This window comes from Ammospiza caudacuta, chromosome 25, assembly GCF_027887145.1.
Source record: "Ammospiza caudacuta isolate bAmmCau1 chromosome 25, bAmmCau1.pri, whole genome shotgun sequence".
Taxonomy (NCBI): domain Eukaryota; kingdom Metazoa; phylum Chordata; class Aves; order Passeriformes; family Passerellidae; genus Ammospiza; species Ammospiza caudacuta.
The window spans coordinates 1,232,476-1,250,171 of NC_080617.1; the positions used below are offsets into that span (position 1 = coordinate 1,232,476).

Consider the following 17,696-nt stretch of genomic DNA (forward strand, 5'->3'; position numbering starts at 1 on the left):
GGCCTCCCCTCTGATCCCAAATGCTGCATGGGCATGGATGGGTGCCCCCTTGCAACCCCAAGTGTTGTAGGGGGATGGGTGGGTGCCCCCTGCAATTCCCCTTCACCTTCCTTTGGCTTCTCTTGGAGCTGCTCAGTGGGAGTTGAGAGGAGGAAAGCGCCTGAGCTTAGAATTAATTGGTAATAAAGCACTGACTGTCAGGAAACAATGGTAGGCTTGAATAAATGGTCCAGCTTTGTTACTTACAGCTTCTGCTGGTATTAAAATGGAGATTAATAATCCCCTTGCCTTTGGTGAGGGGGAGGATTTGGTGTGGCAGCTTCTCATCCATCCTGTATCCCATCCATCCTGTATGGGATGTCCTCATGGCTGTGATGGACATCTCTGGGAGCTGCCACGGGAGTGTGCAGGGCAGGGAATGATGCTGCCTTAGGGATCCCCTTTGGGATTGTCATCCTGCCTGCCCTATAAGTAGGGCTTCAAGGCTGTGCTGGTTTTGCTGCTGGTGATGGTGGGAGGTGGGATCCCAGCAGCTGCTGCTGGTGGTGGGGCAGCTCTGGGAGTGACATCCCAGGCACCCCCGAGAGCTGGGATGCTGCTGCTGCTCCTTAAGCCAAGGAGGATTTCCCTCTGCGAGTGCCTGCTGAGCACAGTTGAAGTGTGGTGACAACTGTGTGGTAAATGGTGCGAGGAGCTGGGAATGGAGGGGAACAGCTGGGGCCCGGCTGGGGGTGGGACTGATGCAGCCAAAGCTGTGAGAGTTCAGGGAGGGCAACATCGGAGCCTTTCCTGACCCCGGGGCCCTGGGCAGGCAGCAGCTCTGATCCTCCCCTACTCATCCTGCAGTCAGGTCCCACTGCAGTGTCCTGCTGGTGCCCAGAGGATGTCTGCTCCTGACTCCATCCCAGGTCCCTCCTGTCCTGCACATCCTCACTGGCTGTCATGGACCAGTGCCCTGGGGCACATGGGCATCTTTGTGGTCCCATATCCTCCACCTTGTCAATTCCCTGCTGGCAAAGCTCAGGAGAGGTGGAACAGAGAGATTAGAGTCATAGAATCTCCTTAGCTGGGAGGGACCCACAGGGATCATCCTGTCCAACCCTGGCCCTGCTCCTGCCAAGACCTCCCAATGACCCCATCTTGGGCATTCCTACAGCACTGTCCAAATGCTCCTGGAGCTCTGGCAGCCTCGGGGCCGTGCCCATTGCCTGGGCAGCCTGGGCAGTGCCAGCACCCTCTGGGGTAAGAACCTTGCCCTGATCTCCAGCCTGAGCTACCCTGGCCCAGCCCCAGGCGTGCCCTGGCTGCTGTCCCTGTCCCAGAGCAGAGATGGGAGCTGCCCCTCGGGAGGAGCTGCAGATCCCTGAGCTCTGCCCTGCTCCAGCTGCACACACCAAGAGCCCTCAGGCACCCCCTGTATGGCCCCTCCAGACTCTTCACCATCCTTACAGTTAACTCCACTCTCTCCCCCTTCTCCCCCACTGCTGCAGGCTCCTACCTGATGGTGAACTCCTCTCAGCACACCCCAGGCCAGAAAGCTCAGCTGCTCTTCCAGGCACTGAGTGAGAATGACACGCACTGCCTTCAGTTCAGCTACTTCATGTTCAGCCGGGACGGGCACAGCCCCGGCACGCTCAGCGCCTACGTCTGGGTCACTGGGGGCCTGCTGGGCAGCGCCGTGTGGAACGCCTCGGGCTCGCACGGCCGCCAGTGGCACCAGGCAGAGCTGGCAGTCAGCCTCTTCTGGCCCAGCGAGTACCAGGTGAGGCCCAGCAGCCCCCCGGCCCCACTGCGGCCCCCCGGCCACGGCTGACCCCTGTTTGGTGCCGCAGGTGCTCTTCGAGGCCGTGGTTTCCAGCGAGCGCAGGGGCTACCTGGGCCTGGATGACATTTTGCTCCTGAATTATCCATGCTGTGAGTGCTGTGGGATGGGAGGGGGGCTGGGCTGGGCAGCAGGGCTTGGAGCTGGTGTCCATTGGGATGGTCCTGGGGAGAGTAGAGGGCCTAATGCCAGGGGGCAGCCTGTGGCACCTGGGTGTCCTGATGTTACCTGGACTGGTAGACCTCCATCTCCTGGGCGCCTCTAAGGTCCCTTTTGCATCTCCATCCCTATCCCCACCAGCTGCAACATTGCTTTTAGTTTTTATAAAACTTTGGAAAAGCACAGATTGAATGCAAGGCTCGAGTGTCCCCATCAGGAGGGGCCACCCGGGCTGGTGGGGGTCCAAAATCCCAGACTGTCCCAACACATTGGCTCTTGGGGTCACATCCTATTTCTTCCAGGCTGGGCAGGAGACCTGCCCCCTCTATCATCCCATACCCTGCATCTGGCACCAGCACTGCAGGGTGCTGGAGAGAAAGGCTCATCCCTCCCTGGGCTGGTTCTGTGGGGACAGGAACACATACCTCACTTGGAGCCAGGCTCTGAGGGTGGGCATCGGGCCTGTCCAGAGCTCGGCTCAGCTCCTGGGTGGTTTTTTGGGTGGGGAGGGATTTTTGTGGCAGTGCTGCTGTGGGTCTCCTTGGACCTCAGGTCCTTCCTCACCTCTTGCTTTGTCCCTCGGCAGCGAAAGCGCCTCATTTCTCCCGCCTGGGTGATGTGGAGGTGAACGCGGGACAGAACGCCACCTTCCAGTGCGTGGCCGCTGGCAAGGCTGCCGAGGCCGAGCGCTTCCTCATGCAGGTGAGGAATGGTGGTGGTGAAACGGCCCCAGCCTGCCCCACACACGGCTTTCCTGTGGGACAAAACCCCGCTGGACACGGCGGGAGAAGGGCCATCCCCTTGCTTTTGAGCAGAAATCATGCGGGGACACCCCCGGTGGCTCTGGCGGTGCCACCGTGCCCACTGTGACGCTGTGCGTGTCCCGTGGGCAGAGGCAGAGCGGCGAGGTGGTCCCTGCCGCCTCGGTGAAGCACATCAGCCACCGGCGCTTCCTGGCCACGTTCCAGCTGGAGGCCGTGTCCAAGGCGGAGCAGGACCTGTACCGCTGCGTCACGCAGTCCGTCCGCGGCGCCGGCGTCTCCAACTTCGCCGAGCTCATTGTCAAAGGTGGGTGAGCTGCCCTTGCCCCCTGTGCTGTGGAGAGCCGCTCCTGCTCTGCTGTGTGCAGAGGAAGGTGGGATGCCTGGAACACTGGGATTGCAGTTTCTCACTGTGGAAGAGTTGCTAAACACAGACTGTGCAGCATAAAACCAGAAACTCCTTTCCTGGTGGCCTTAGATAATTTATTTTTGATTGCAGTAGGTGGTAATTAATTAATTATGGTGAAACTGTGCGGCACCATGCTGGGCTGTGTGACTTATGAAGACAATTAAGGTTTGATCAGATGAAACCCTATTGCAGCTCTTGAAGCCTTCTGAAAGTGATGGAGGGCACAGGCACAGACTGAAGTTTGAAGACTGGATGGTGTTGTCCTGTACTTGGGTGACTCCCATGTCCTCTGGCTGGGGAATCTGAATTTGTTCTGTGCTCTGCAGCATGAATCACAGAATGGTTTGGGGTGGAAGAGACCTTAAAGCTCATCCAGTGCCACCCCCTGCCATGGGCAGGGACACCTTCCACTCAACCAGGTTGCTCAGAGCCTGGCCTTGGACGCTTCCAGGGATGGGGCAGCCGCAGCTTCTCTGGGCAACCAGTGCCAGGGCCTCCTCACCCTCACAGGGAAGAATCTTTCCCTAATATCTAATCTAAACTACTCTCTGTCAGTGTGAGGCCATTTTCCCTTGTCCTGTCACTACATGCTCTTATAAAAAGTCCCTCTCCATCTCTTCTGTAGCCCCTTTCCCATACTGGAAGGCCACAGTTAGGTCACCCCAAAAGTTCCCTTCTCCAACCTGAGTGTGGTGGGTTGGTGTGGGAAGAGACACTGGAAATGTATTGACTGCAGCCTGTAAACAATAAAATAAAACCGTGGTACTTGTGGTTGTGCCAGCACTGGCCTGGCTCTGGGGATGCTCCAGCTGCCCCTTCTTTGCTCTCTTGCAGAGCCCCCCACCCCCATTGCCCCCCCCCAGCTGCTCCGGGCCGGCTCCACCTACCTTATCATCCAGCTCAACACCAACTCCATCATCGGGGACGGCCCCATCGTGCGCAAGGAGATCGAGTACCGCATGACCTCGGGGCCCTGGTCCGAGGTCCACGCTGTCAACATGCAGACCTACAAGCTCTGGCACCTGGACCCCGACACGGAGTACGAGATCAGCGTCCTGCTCACCCGGCCCGGCGAGGGGGGCACCGGCAAACCGGGGCCGCCCCTCATCAGCCGCACCAAGTGTGCAGGTGGGCCCCTTGGCGTCCCTGGGACGGCTCTCCTGGCACCCCAGCCCTCCTCCTTCCTGTGCTGAGGAGAGGAGCTAGCCCAAGGCACCTGTGTGTGTTCTGTTGGCAGAGGTGCCCCCTCATTAACTTCTGCCATTCAGTCCAATTAGAGCTGATTAAACTCCCTCCCACCGATGGCACTTGGTCCCTCTTGTCTCAAGAGCCTGACTTGGGTGTGATGGCACCACAAGGGCCCTTGTGGTGCGGGCACCTTTCTGGGCAGCTGGGGCTGCTTATGGGGCTGGTACCCTGCTTCACCCCCACAGGGAAGGATGAGCCTGGGGCAGCTGCATGGTTAGTGGCTGAGAGATGTCCCCAGCCCTCTGCAGGGCAGCAGCATTCTATGCTGGGGTGGTCCCAGTTTTGCAGTCAGGGTTGCTCTCTGCACTCATCTCTTTTGTCCCTATGGACAAAAGGGTTTTCCCTGATAAGACACATAAATCCATGAGAAGTTTGCCTCCTCGCTCACCTCTCCCTGTCTCTGTTCCCCACAGAGCCCATGCGAGCCCCCAAAGGCCTGGCTTTCTCTGAAATCCAGTCCAGACAGCTGACGTTGCAGTGGGAGCCGCTGGGCTACAACCTGACCCGCTGCCACACGTACACCATGTCCCTGTGCTACCGCTACTTCGTGGGCAGCGGCCACAACCAGACCTTCCAGGAGTGTGTGAAGATGGAGCGCAACACCAACCGCTACACCATCAAAAATCTGCTGCCCTACAAGAACATCCATGTCAAGCTCATCCTCTCCAACCCTGAGGGGCGCAAGGAGGGCAAGGAGGTGATATTCCAGACGGATGAGGATGGTGAGTCTGCTCGGGGAGATGCATCATCCCCAAAATTGGAACTCTGTAGCTGGTGAGCTGCTGGGGTTTATCCTGTGGCATGGTGTGTGCATCCCTGGCTCCTGGCCTATGGGCATGATGGGAATATCTCCTGAGCCAAGGAGGAGGTGAAAAGGATCTTGCAGCCCCAGAGGTGTGCAACAGGAGGTGAGAGAAAGGGGCACTGATGGTGTCTGGGGAAGGGAGATGCCAGGGGCCTGGGAGGCTCAGGGATTGGATGAGGGTGTCACTGTGGACACACTGCCTTCATGCTTGGAGTGGAATTTTATCCCTGGCTGGTCCAGTGGAGGGTGTGGGAGTTGGCTCATACCCAGCTTCTCTCAGCACAAGTTGTCCTCACTCACCCATTCTTAGGAACCAAAGCCTGGCAGCCATAATAACAGCAATTAAAACAATTAATGCTTTGCACTCAGGTAACATCTTTTATCTCCTTGGTTTCTGATGGATTGGGCACTGCTGCATTTCTGGGAAGGTGCTGTTCACCAGGGCAGGTGCAGCTTTTCTTGGCTTCCCTGGTGCTCTTCCCTGGTGAAGTTTGCTCTCAGGTGGGTTTGGATTTGTGTAGAGAGCTCTGCAGTGATCAGGCCCCAATTTCTGGCAGCAGCTTTGCTCCTGTTTCCCCCTGTTCTGGCTGCACCCTGTTCAGGATTCCCTGTCACCTGAGTGGGCAGACATCCTTGATGGATGCTCCAGCATTGCTCCAGGACTTCTTGGTTTTGGAATCTCTTGCTCTGATGAGCCCTTCCCTGAGGATCTGCTCAAGCTGAGGCTGCTGGAGAGGTCTCCCATGTCTGGCTTTACCTGCCCCTCACCCTGTCTGCAGCTTGCCATCAGCAGTGCCTGAGTCACTCTGGGCTCTGGAGATCCAAGGGATATGGCAGGAGCTACAGGACAGAGCTGGCTCTGTGTGTCCAGTGCCACCCATCAGTGACAGGCCACATCCAGAGCTGGCCTCTCCCACTGCTGAGTGTGGCTGGAGCATCCCTGGCTCTCACGGAAGAGACATGTGTTAAGCAAGAACGGAATTAATCTCCAAAGCACTTTTTAACATAAAAAAATCATCAATTAAAGGGAAGGAACTAGTAATTGCAAATGACTGAGCTGCCTCCAGAGCCCTGGAAGACCCCTGAGGAGAAACCTGCCATGGAATTCCCCTGCACAGGACTTGCCATTACCTGTGCAAAGCTCACTCCTGTCTCCCAGGCTGGAAATCAAAACCTGAAGAGCTGGAGAGTAGCTGAAAGCACCTCCAGGTCCTTTTTCGTCTTCAAGGCCTAAATCCAGCACCTTCCTCTGTACACTTTCCACATCCCCAGCCCTCAGCCTGCCCCAGCAGGGGCACACTGCTCTGCCCTGCCAGAGCTTTATTTTCCAGCTATAATTGCTCCAGTTGTTCTCACTGGGCTGTGACTGCTCCAGCTGTTTGCTTATGGAATATTAATACAGGAGCTCCAGATGTCTTTTTGCTATACTATAATCACTCCAGCTGCTTTTTCCTGTGCCTCAATTAACTGGGGCTGCTGGCTTCCCCCTTGGATTGAACTTGAGGCTTTGTATACATTCAGTCTGATGGCGATGGATCTGTGGATATTCTCCTACGGATATGTGGCAAATACTCCTCATGTGTCTGGCCCAGCCTGCCTGGGAAGATGATGAGGGTTTGAGCTCCTAGAACTGCAGGATGAACAGCTGCCCCTGCAAGTAAACCAAGGTGCTGAAAGCTTATTAATGATAGGATTCAGAATCCTATCATTAAAAAATGATAGGTTTAACTGTGGTTTATTCTGGCACAAGGCCAGTTTTGGCAGCAGCATCCCCTGGGGCTGCTGTTGGTAGGCTGCAAAGATGCAGGCTCCCCATCCTGAGTGGTAAACCCTGGTTTGGGGCTGGAAAATCCAAGTAACTGGGCCAGACCATGTTGTTTACAGCATCCTTCTTGGACCCCAGGCAGAGCTGTGCTGGGCTGTGGGCAGGACACTGAGGGAGGTGTGCTGTGTCCATAGATTGTCCAGCTGGTGTTTCAGTGCCCCCCATGGATCCAGGTGACCCACAGCTGGAGACTTCATTCTGTGTGTGCATGAAATGATGAAACTCAATCCCAGGGACCTGTGGAAATGTCTCTGCAATGTGATGGTGCTGCAGGGAGCCACTTCTCCTGGAGGAAGCAGGCAGGGTGCATGTGATGCAAGCTAGGATAAATATATATAATTCCATAAATAAATATATGTGTGCAAATATGGATAGCAGAGGTGTATGTGCACACCTGGGAGCTGTTGTGTGCATCCTCTGCCTCTCTCAGCCTGGGATGGAAGCACGATACCTCTACTTGAATATGTAAATATGTGTGTGTGTGTGTATATATATATACATATATATGTATATGTGTACATATATATATGTGAATATATAGGTATTATAATATTAAGATAATATATAAATCATTATAGAGACAATAACAATGATACAACATATAATAATAGAAAATAAGATGTAATTGTCTATATATAATAATAGAAAATAACATATAATTATATATAGTGTAGGTTCTGTATATTAAAACCCAATCTCTGTAGGTACACACTTTACTGCCCTACAGGTTTCCGTAATTCTTCCCGAATTTAATAAGTGCCTGAGTACATGTGTAGGACACAGTGCCTCTGATTAAATTAACTTGTAAATCAGGTGGAAACGGTGCGTTTGCACGGTGGGAAGCTCGGGAGGTGATCCCTCTCTCCCAGTCCCGTAATTACACCCGAACAAAAGCTGTGAAAAAAGCCAATCAGAGAGAAGAGCTGCTGTCCCCTGCAAGGTTTGGGAGTGGGGGATGCTGCCGGTGCTTCCAAGCTGTTGCCTTTCCTTGCTGACCGCCTCGGGTGGAGAAATTCATCCTGAAGGAGCGGATATTGATCCCGGCACCACTGATTGCCGTCAGTGATTACAGTTATTATTGTGGTGGTGTTAATTAGAGGGGAGGCTGGGCCACATCAGGCTCGTCTGCATGTGAGGATGCTGCTGCTTGCTGGCGGTGTCTCCACAGGATGCTAATGGCTCCAGGGGGGAATTGGGTTTGTGGGGAAAAAGGGAATTTATTTCTTTTTCTCATGCTGGAAAGCTTAGGCACCCTGTGCTGCTGCTGGTGCCTGGGCTGAGGTGCTGAAACCTGTGGGGTTTGTGCTGGTGTGGGAACCTCCCCCATCCATGCCAAAGTGTCACCAGTGGGTCCAGGTGTATCAATGCCTTGGGTGTCTCCCTGGGGAGCCACCAATCCTGTCAGGTGGCACATGCTGCAGGTGGGTGACATGGCACAGCGAGTGTGGTGGCTCGGTCACAGGGCACAACTGCCACAGCCACCCAGAGGGGTTTCCTGGAGGATTTCTTCTTACAGACTGGTTTCCAGCTGCATCCAAGCACATCTTTCCTTCCCCAGTGCCTGGCGGCATTGCCTCCGAGTCCCTCACCTTCACCCCGCTGGAGGACATGATATTCCTGAAGTGGGAGGAGCCAGTGGAGCCCAATGGCCTCATCACGCAGTACGAGGTACATCCTGGCTGTTGTGGCACCTGGGGTACATGGGGACATGGGAGGGTCCTGTTGAGGGGTGTGTTGGAGGGGTCTGGGACAACCTCTGCTGTCGGCCATGAGGATTAGAGGCAGCTGCTGCTGCTCCTGAGCCCTTTGGCTTTTCCAGTGAACCTCAGCTTTTGTTTCATCTCAAAAAGTCCCTGGCTGCCTTCAGGCTGCCCCATGACCACCTCCTCCTCTGAATTCATTATTTTCATCCCTTCTCCACCTGAATCTGGGTGATGTGCCCTGTCATTGTTTTAATCCCGTCTCCCATGGGTGATGTTGTGCCCTGTCTCTGCAGATCAGCTACCAGAGCATCGAGTCCTCAGACCCCGCGGTGAACGTGCCGGGCCCGCGGCGCACGGTGTCCAAGCTGCGCAACGAGACCTACCACGTGTTCTCCAACCTGCACCCCGGCACCACCTACCTGTTCTCGGTGCGCGCCCGCACCGGCAAGGGCTTTGGCCAGACGGCGCTCACCGAGATCACCACCAACATCTCCGGTGGGTTCCCCTCTCCTTCCTGCTGCTGGGGCTTCTCCTCCACTCAGGTGTCCTACGGTGCTGTGCAGCCCCCGGCTCGCTCCTGTGCTGTTGGTGACTGGCAGTGTTTTGGTGGCTGGATGCTGCCATAGAAAGATGCCCTTGGTGGTGGCAGCTGTGCTGTGAGCCCATGGGCAGTCCCCAGACTGGTGGGTACCTGTCTGGGGAGCCTGGCCAGCCCAGTGCTGGTGGCTGGTGCTGTCTGAGCTCTCAGTGTATGAGCGAGGGATTAATTGGGCTTTGTTAATAAGCTCTGCAGTACTCAGGGCTCTTTGCTCATGTCCATGGCGTCACATTAACTGCAGCAGATGGGCTGAACAGAGTGTGAATGAGGGCACTGGGACAAAGCAACTCAAGCTGGGTCCCAGTGGCTGGCAGTGATGGTTTGGGGACCACAAGGTTATGCCAGGTATGAGGGGTGTCCCCCACCTTGCTCTGGGGGTACTGCTGGGCTGGCTCAGGTGTGCTTCTGCCATGGGGTGGGGGAAGCTCACACTGTGCCAGTGATTCTGAGTGGCGCTGTTCTTGGGCACATCTCAAGACTGGAGCATTTGGGTCCTGCTGAGTGAGGTTGGATCCCATTCTTGGTTTCTTCCCCTCTGCTAGACTGGTGTTGGTAACCTCCCTTGTGCACACCCAGGGGTCATCTCTCAACTCTTGTTCAAGACATGCAGAGGTTTTTTACTTTAGTTGCAATAATTCGTATGACACCACTGGGTGATGCCTTGCCCTGGGCAAAACTGCTCATGCCTCAGTTTCCCCCTAAGCCCCAGGACTCACCCCAGCTCCTGTTGCAGCTCCCACCTTCGACTATGGGGACATGCCATCGCCACTGAGCGAGTCAGAGAGCACCATCACGGTGCTGCTGCGGCCGGCACAGGGCAGAGGGGCTCCCATCAGGTAGGTTGGGGCTGCAGGAGGGTGAGACCCCAAAATGGGGTGATCCAGCAGGGTCCAAGGATGGGCAGGATTGTTCTTCCCAGAACTAACCTGTGCCTGCCCTCACAGCACCTATCAGGTCATTGTGGAGGAGGAGCGGCCCAGGAAGCTGAAGCGGGAGCTGGGGGGGCAGGAATGCTTCCCGGTGCCGCTCACCTTCGACGATGCCGTGTCCCGCGGCTCCGTGCACTATTTCGGGGCAGAGCTGCCCGCCAGCAGCCTCACTGAGGCCAAGCCCTTCACCGTGGGGGACAACCAGACCTACAGTGGCTACTGGAACCCGCCCCTGGAGCCCAAGAAGGCCTATCTCATCTACTTCCAGGCCATGAGCAACCTCAAAGGGGTGAGTAGCCCTGGCACCCTGCTCCAGCCAGGGGCTGGACCAGGTAAGGGCAGGCTGTGGTCTGGGGGTTGGTAAAAATTAGACTGCCCTCCCCCGGATCACCTCTGGGTTTGCCACTCATGTCCTGCCAGGGCAGTTGGTGCTCCAGGCCACCCTTATGGCATGTTGAGATGATGGGTGGGTGTCCTACTCCAGCACCCCTGGTGGTGCCTGTCCCCATCCCCATGCCAATGCTGGGGGTGGAGTACTCTGATTTCCCCCACCCACTGCAGTACCAGCCAGGACACCAACAAGCACCAGTGCAGGGGAGCCCCTATTCCTGGGGCTGCTCCTGGTTTGGAGGAGGACTTTGGGCAGCCAGAGCTGTGTGTCACTGCTGGGACCCAGCGCTGGCAGGACGGCCAGTCCCAGCTCCAGAGAGCTCCTGGAGCTCCCGGGCTGCCCTTCCCTGCTGCTGCTGCCAGTTCTCTCTGTGGAGCTGCACCCCTGCACCCCCCGGGCTGATTCCTCCACGTCACCGGCTGGACCACCGAGACCCTGTGGGGACCCTTCTTGGCATCACCTGCTCCAGCAGCTCCTGTCAGACCCGCGGGAGCATCCTCATCCTGCACATCTCTGTCCTGCTGGAAAGCGGTTACTGAGTCCTTCTCTTTGCTCCGGGATCGTTCACACCTCACTGCTTCGTTGTAATTGGAGCTGAGAGGGACAGGGAGGGTTCTGGCTCTGGCTCCCTCGGCACTGCTGGATGATTGCTGGTGGCTGATGCTGTGTTACATCTTTCCTGCTGGGAGGTGCTGGATTTATCCCAGTGGCCATCAGATGTTGGAAAAACGCTGGATTGTAGCTGGGGTTTTCATGGGTTTTGTGCCAGATGAAGCAAGAAGCAGGAGAAGGAAAAGCTGGAGATCCCAGGGAGAGCAGTGCTGTAGCTGGCCCTGCCCTGGGCATGCAGCATAGGCAGGTCTTGGGCTGAAAGTGGATGGAGCACATTGGTGCCTGATTTCTTGAGAGACTGGAGGATGCTTGGAGAAGACAGTACTGCCAACGTGGTGCTTTTTATTTTGCAACAGAAGTTGGATGCATGTAAAAATGGAATATTTTAGCTGAACCCATCCCTAAATGGCAAATGCTAAAACTATTGGAGACTTAAGCTGGAACCTCATGGCAACCTAGGCAGCAGATGCAGAGCTGGAGTTTGAAACTTTGACTGATGGAAGACAAGCCCGTGAAGCTCTGGATGACAACCTGGGCGTGTTTCAGCTGTAGCTGGTGGCACATTGGTGACTTGTGGCTTGGCTGCGTCTGCTGGGTTCTCCATGCTCTTGAGCTTCACCATCCCCTCTGTGCCAGGAGCTGTGGCTCCAGCTAAACCTGGGAATGCTGGGGACAGATCATTCAGCAGCATCTCTTGGGCTGTGGGTTCCCAGGAGCTCTTTGGGTGCTGCAGCACAAATCACCCATGGACTCCCTCAATTTGGGAGCCAAGGCACCAATGGACCAGCCCTGTGCCCACCTGGCCTTGCTTGGGTGAGAGTGGGGAGCGGAGCTGCTGGGAAGCTCATCCAGCACTGACTCCTCCTTTTTACCTCCATAGGAAACTCGGCTGAACTGTGTCCGGATCGCTCGCAAAGGTGAGCCCTCCCTTTGCCCTGACCCCCCGAGGCTGCGGCTCCGGCAGTCGGGGCTCTGCTGTGGGCTGGGACCAGCACTGGCGGTGGTTGGGCTGCATGTGATGGGTTATTCCAGCTCCACCCCACACTCTTCTGTTTCTCACTCTCTTTGGCATCTGAGGTTTTTCCCTTGGCTGAATTCTCCTTTGTAATGCTGTTACCATGGTGGAGGTGGGGCTGGAATGGTGGTGCTGGATGCTGAATCCAGGGATGGATGATCTTACGTGGGATGTGCACAAAGGGAGTGTCCCACCCCACTGGAACTGAGAGAGGGACTTGTCCACGGTCACAGTGTGGCACTGCAGAGCCCTGTAGCATCTTGGTTGAATAACTTGTGTTCATGGAGAAACAAGCATCCCATGGGACAAATCTCAGTGTTTTCATGCCTGATGTTGTCAATCCCCCTGGAGTGGAATGTGGTGGGTGCTCACATCACCCTCATCCACCCACCCCTCCTGCCTGTCCCTGTCCCCTGGCAGCTGCCTGCAAAGAGAGCAAGCGTCCCCTGGAGGTGTCCCAGCACTCGGAGGAGATGGGCCTGATCCTGGGGATCTGTGCTGGAGGGCTCATCATCCTGATTATCCTGCTGGGAGCCATCATCGTTGCCATAAGGAAAGGGTAAGGAGACCTGGCCTGCAGCTAGTGCTTTATTTGTCCCTCCCTCCCTCCCTGCTCAGCTCTTCTCCACCACCCCAGCACTAACTGGAGTTACTGGTGAGGATTCAGCTGCGCTGGGCAGCCTCCAGATACTCCCTTGAGCTGAGTCTCCATGTGCCTGTGCATCTAACTGGGCACAGAGCAGCAAAGTCCTGGGGATGTCCCTACTCCCTCTCCAGCTTTGTTCCACTGTCCCTCTCCCCCATATTTTTTGGTTTTTTGCTTCTTTTCCTGTTGGTTCTTGGCTTTGTGCTGTTCTGGTGATCCTGCATGGATGGAAATGCTTCTGGCCCGTGCCTGAGCCCTGCCCCAGTGCTGAGCCCAGCTGTCCCCATCCCACCAGCTCTTCCCTGCCAACAGCAGCCATGGGATGTTGCTGAGATGAGATGTTGCCTCTGGGCTTCCCTGCTGCCTTGGCCAGGCCAGCAGGAGCACGTCCAGCATGGATGTGGCTGTTGTGGGGGGCTGGCACAGGGGAGCTCATGGGGTGGGAGGGAGGAGGGCGAGGGCTTTTGGGGACACTCATCCCCGGGAGCGCTGGGCATGCGGCCGCTGCTGTGTAAGTGGCTGCAACGCCCTGGAAAAGTGGAAAAGTGGCTGCTTCTGTGCAGGGCTTGAGGCAGCACCGGGCTGGGGGGGCTCTCAGAGCTGGGATAAAGGACAGCAATTAAACACGGGGCTTGGGAGGATGGAGCAAAGTACGTGAACAGCCAGAGGGAGAGAAAAACAGCAGGGCAGAGCCTCGGCCCCTTAAATCTGCAAAGCTCTTTATGGCTGCGTGTACCCTGGAAGGATCCTTGTGGATTTACGTTGCTGGAAGAGGAGGGCTGTGGCATCCCTGCATGCTTTGAGGTGCGGGGCTGGCTCACAGCTTCGTTGGCTCCTTCCCTGATGGAGCAGATGCCAGCAGCGCTGTTGTGTTTTGGGGAGTGATGCTGTGGGTGGGAAGCTGTGAGTGTGGCTGCTGCATTCCCGTTGCCAGTGCTGCCAGGCAGGATGAGGAGGAGCAGCTCTGCTTCAGCATCCCAGGATGAACCTGTTGAAGGATAAACTAGAGCCACAAATTAGATCTGGTGCTGAGAAGCCTGAATTTGGGGCTATTGGGAAGCTGGGATGAGCTCATAAATCTCCACAGTGCATTGCTGTTGGAGAAACACTGATGTGGTGGAATGGAAATGCAGCCTTGGAATATGTTTGTCTCTAGTAAATGGTGCACTGGGAATGTGACAACCCAAGGCCATCTCCCCCTCTGGGCCCCTAACCAACAGCCTGGGGGAAATCCCTACATTTGGGACATCTGACACAACCTTCTTAAAAATTATGGCTGAGCCCCTTGGCCAAGGGTGCTGTGGACACCCACCACAAGCGTGGTCCCACTGAGAGCCGGTGCTTGTGCTCTCCTGCCAGGATGCCAGCTCCTGCCTGGCGTAAATAACCTGTGGGTGCCACAGGGGAGCCTGATTCCTTTATGGTGCATTGAAGTTTCTGGCAGCTGACTTGCCCTGTAACCTCCCTTCCCAATAGTGGAGAAAAGCTGCTTATGCAATTTCTGCTGTTCTCTTTGCACGCTTGCCAGGAGGAACTACTATTCTTACTCCTATTACCCGTAAGTAATTGTCATTCTCCTGCTTTACCCTCCTCCCGGCCACCCCCCTCACCCTGCTGCTCCAACAACTCCTTATCTCTGCCAAGTGCATTTTAAGGGTCTCTTTGGATCAGGGAAAATAATGCTGCTGAGCTTGTTAGAGACAGAAGGCAGTGTAAAGGGGAAGGGTCAGCAACTCTGAGTTGAATTCTGGATTTTAGCAGTGCCTTGCAGTGTTCCAGCCCCATCACAATGCTGACATGGGCTCAGATCTCCTGTTCATCCTTCTGGCTTAATCACTGCTCTGGCTTTGGAGCCTGATGCTGCCTCTCAAAAACGTTCATTCAGCTTTCTTTAAATTACTTGAATTTGGGATGGGAGGTTCTGTCCCCGTGAGAACTCCTGGGATTTCCCAGCATTTTCATTAGGTGCCTAAAGAGACCCTGCATGGGGGAAAAAGCCTCTGCAGTGAGTGCTGAGCACAGGTTTACTCAGGGGGGATCCAGCCCATCCCTTGGGATGGATTTGGCCCCTGACATGGCTTTAAAATCACAGAATGATTTGGCTTGGAAGGGGCTTAAAGCTCATCTCATTCCAGCCCTTGCCACTAGACCATGGAGTCATGTCTGAGGAACTGGGGCTGGGGAGGGCTGGGGCATATCTATGTGATGGCTGGAGAGAGCATTTGACTGCACAAGGAGCACACCTGGCTGTCCAAGGGCAGGGGACAGGAGGGGACATTGAGGTTGAGCAGCTGCAGTTGCTGCAGCCAGCGAGGGATGCTGCATGTGTGCCTGTGACTGGCTTGGGACAGCAGAGAACCAAAGCGTGATGACCATGCTGCTGCAAATAATCCATCCTGCTCCTGGAATAATCCGAGCTTTGAGGAGACCTTCGAGCGCCTGATGGTGAGTCCTGCTCACTTCTGCTCCTCCCCATCGCAGGAAACCTGTGAATATGACCAAGGCCACCATAAACTACCGGCACGAGAAGACACACATGATGAGTGCCATCGACAGGAGCTTCACCGACCAGAGCACGCTGCAGGAGGACGAGCGCCTGGGGCTGTCCTTCATGGACACCCACGGCTACGGGAACAGAGGTGAGCCTGGGAGCCTGGCATGCCCCGTTCTGCTTCCACAATTCTGGAACAGAGGTGAGCCTGGGAGCCTGGCATGCCCCGTTCTGCTTCCACAATTCTGGAACAGAGGTGAGCCTGGGAGCCTGGCATGCCCTGTTCTCCCTGCACAACTTTGGGAACAGAGGTGAGCCTGGGAGCCTGGCATCCCCTGTTCTCCTTTACAACTCTGAAACAGAGATGAGGTTGGTAACTGGCATCCCCCTGCTCCCATCCCACAACTGTGGCAAGCAAGGTAGGGATGGGGACCCTAGCATCCCCCTGCTTCCTTCCAGCCACAAAGGTGCCCAGTAACCCCAAAATATCATAGAAACAGCCTGCCAGAGCTCAAGGAGTGTTTGGACCACGCTCTGAGGCACAGGAGGGTGAGGTTGTTGGAGTGTCTGTGCAGGGCCAGGAGTTGGACTCAGGGGTCTCTGTGGGTCCCTTTCAACTCAGGATATTCTGTGATTCTCTTGAAGGCTTGGTGTTACATCTGGTTTAGACTGTGTGTGGCTTGGCAGGTTCTTCCTTGCCCTGTGTAAATCTCCAAGAGCATGGATTTCATCTGTGTTGGAACTTTTGCCACCATCCAGGCTGTGCTGAAGGGGAAGCTCTTGTGGGGAGCTGGATCTCTGTTTTCTCATGGAGATCTGAGCTTGTGGCTGGGCTCGTTGAGGCCATTTGTGGTTTCAGGATCTGGCTGCAGCACCCTGGAACTGGGTGAATCCCACCTCCTGGTTTATGCTGAGGTTGGAAGCTTTCCCCCAGCCTTCCCCCACAGCCTGGGCATTGAAGGGTTAAAGAGCCCCTGCTCTCCTATCAGAGGGAGACTGATAACTTCACACCCACCAGAGGATGTGTCTCCTTGCTGATTTAGTTGTAAAATAACTCTCTGGCTGCCCCAGTTTCAGCCATATGCTAATAACATCTGTTACAGTAGCTGCAAGATGCCGCCTGCACGCGGGACTGATGCCTTCCTGCCGTTGTCTCATGGATCATTAAAGCCCAGAGGGCAAACTTTCTTCCTCTTTACACATTGAGCTAGGTTGGGTGTGTTTTTCCTTTGGTCGCTGTCCTTGAAACTCTCAAAGGCTGGTGGGGCTGATCTGGGAAGCTCGGGCTGCCTGCCATGGCTGGGAGAGTCTCCATTGCCTGTGAACATCCTTAATTAACAAAGGGAAATTAATGACTTGGTGACTGCTTGGTGGCTGTACCCCCCACCCACTTCAGTTTCTGTGCATTTAAAAGAAAGTCACTGATCCTCATGGAAACCCCAGTGGTTCCTCAGTGTGTGGCTGTGGCAGCACCTTGCAAATGCCAGCAATTAATTAATTCCTCTTTAATCCCAGCAGCTGATGAGCCCATTGGTCAGGTCATGGGGTGTGGAGGCACTGTCCTGGGTTCTCCTGTTGGTTCCCACTGCCAGAGGGCAGGGTTAGATGGGATATTGGGAAGGAATTTTTCCCTCTGAGGGTGGGCAGGCCCTGGCACAGGGTGCCCAGAGCAGCTGTGGCTGCCCCTGGATCCCTGGCAGTGCCCAAGGCTGCGTTGGACAGGGCTTGGAGCACCCTGGGACAGTGGAAGGTGTCCCTGCCCATGGCAGGGGTGACACTGGATGGGCTTTAAGGTTCCTTCCAACTCAAACCATTCCATGGATCCCTGCCTGCCCTTCTCTGGCAGTAACTCAGAGCATCAGGTTTTGTGCAAACCCAAATTTTGGGATCTGGTGTGGGAACTTGCCCTGACAAACACAGGTGATGTCTTAGTCTGGCTCTGCTGGTAATGACACAGCAAAGGCATAAACCAGGTAAATACTGCACAGGCTCTCCATCAAAGCAGCAAGCTCCATTTGTGGCAGCATGAGGAATCCAGTGCTGGTCTCTAGCAGTGAGGGAAATGAACAGTTAAGCTGTGCTGGAGACTTTGGCATGGTGATTTTTCAGCTTAGAATCTTGTGTGAATATTTGGGCATGGAGCTCTTGCTTGTCTGCATGGGAGCTCATTGTTCCAGCTGAGGGGAAATGAGGTTATTATCCCCTTATGGCCTTGCCCACTGATTTCTGATTGACCTGCTGAGGTCCTACAAGGCTGTGCTGGGCATTTTTGGCTTTGTGGT

At 55.4% G+C, this 17,696-nt stretch overlaps 1 protein-coding gene across 2 annotated transcripts in view; it reads left to right on the forward strand.

Moving 5' to 3' along the window:
* The window catches only part of PTPRU (protein tyrosine phosphatase receptor type U), a 56,975-nt gene that overhangs the window by 19,752 nt on the left and 19,527 nt on the right, over positions 1-17,696 (forward strand). The window contains exons 3-16 of one of the 2 annotated variants that reach the window (XM_058819899.1): positions 1,491-1,762; positions 1,833-1,914; positions 2,568-2,683; positions 2,875-3,049; positions 3,986-4,279; positions 4,813-5,121; positions 8,588-8,697; positions 9,026-9,227; positions 10,064-10,166; positions 10,275-10,548; positions 12,143-12,179; positions 12,698-12,836; positions 14,452-14,481; positions 15,405-15,562. In XM_058819899.1, coding sequence (XP_058675882.1) covers positions 1,491-1,762; positions 1,833-1,914; positions 2,568-2,683; positions 2,875-3,049; positions 3,986-4,279; positions 4,813-5,121; positions 8,588-8,697; positions 9,026-9,227; positions 10,064-10,166; positions 10,275-10,548; positions 12,143-12,179; positions 12,698-12,836; positions 14,452-14,481; positions 15,405-15,562 — 2,301 coding nt within the window. The remainder of the gene's footprint in view (positions 1-1,490; positions 1,763-1,832; positions 1,915-2,567; positions 2,684-2,874; positions 3,050-3,985; positions 4,280-4,812; positions 5,122-8,587; positions 8,698-9,025; positions 9,228-10,063; positions 10,167-10,274; positions 10,549-12,142; positions 12,180-12,697; positions 12,837-14,451; positions 14,482-15,404; positions 15,563-17,696) is intronic. The other variant, XM_058819900.1, reaches the window with a different exon arrangement.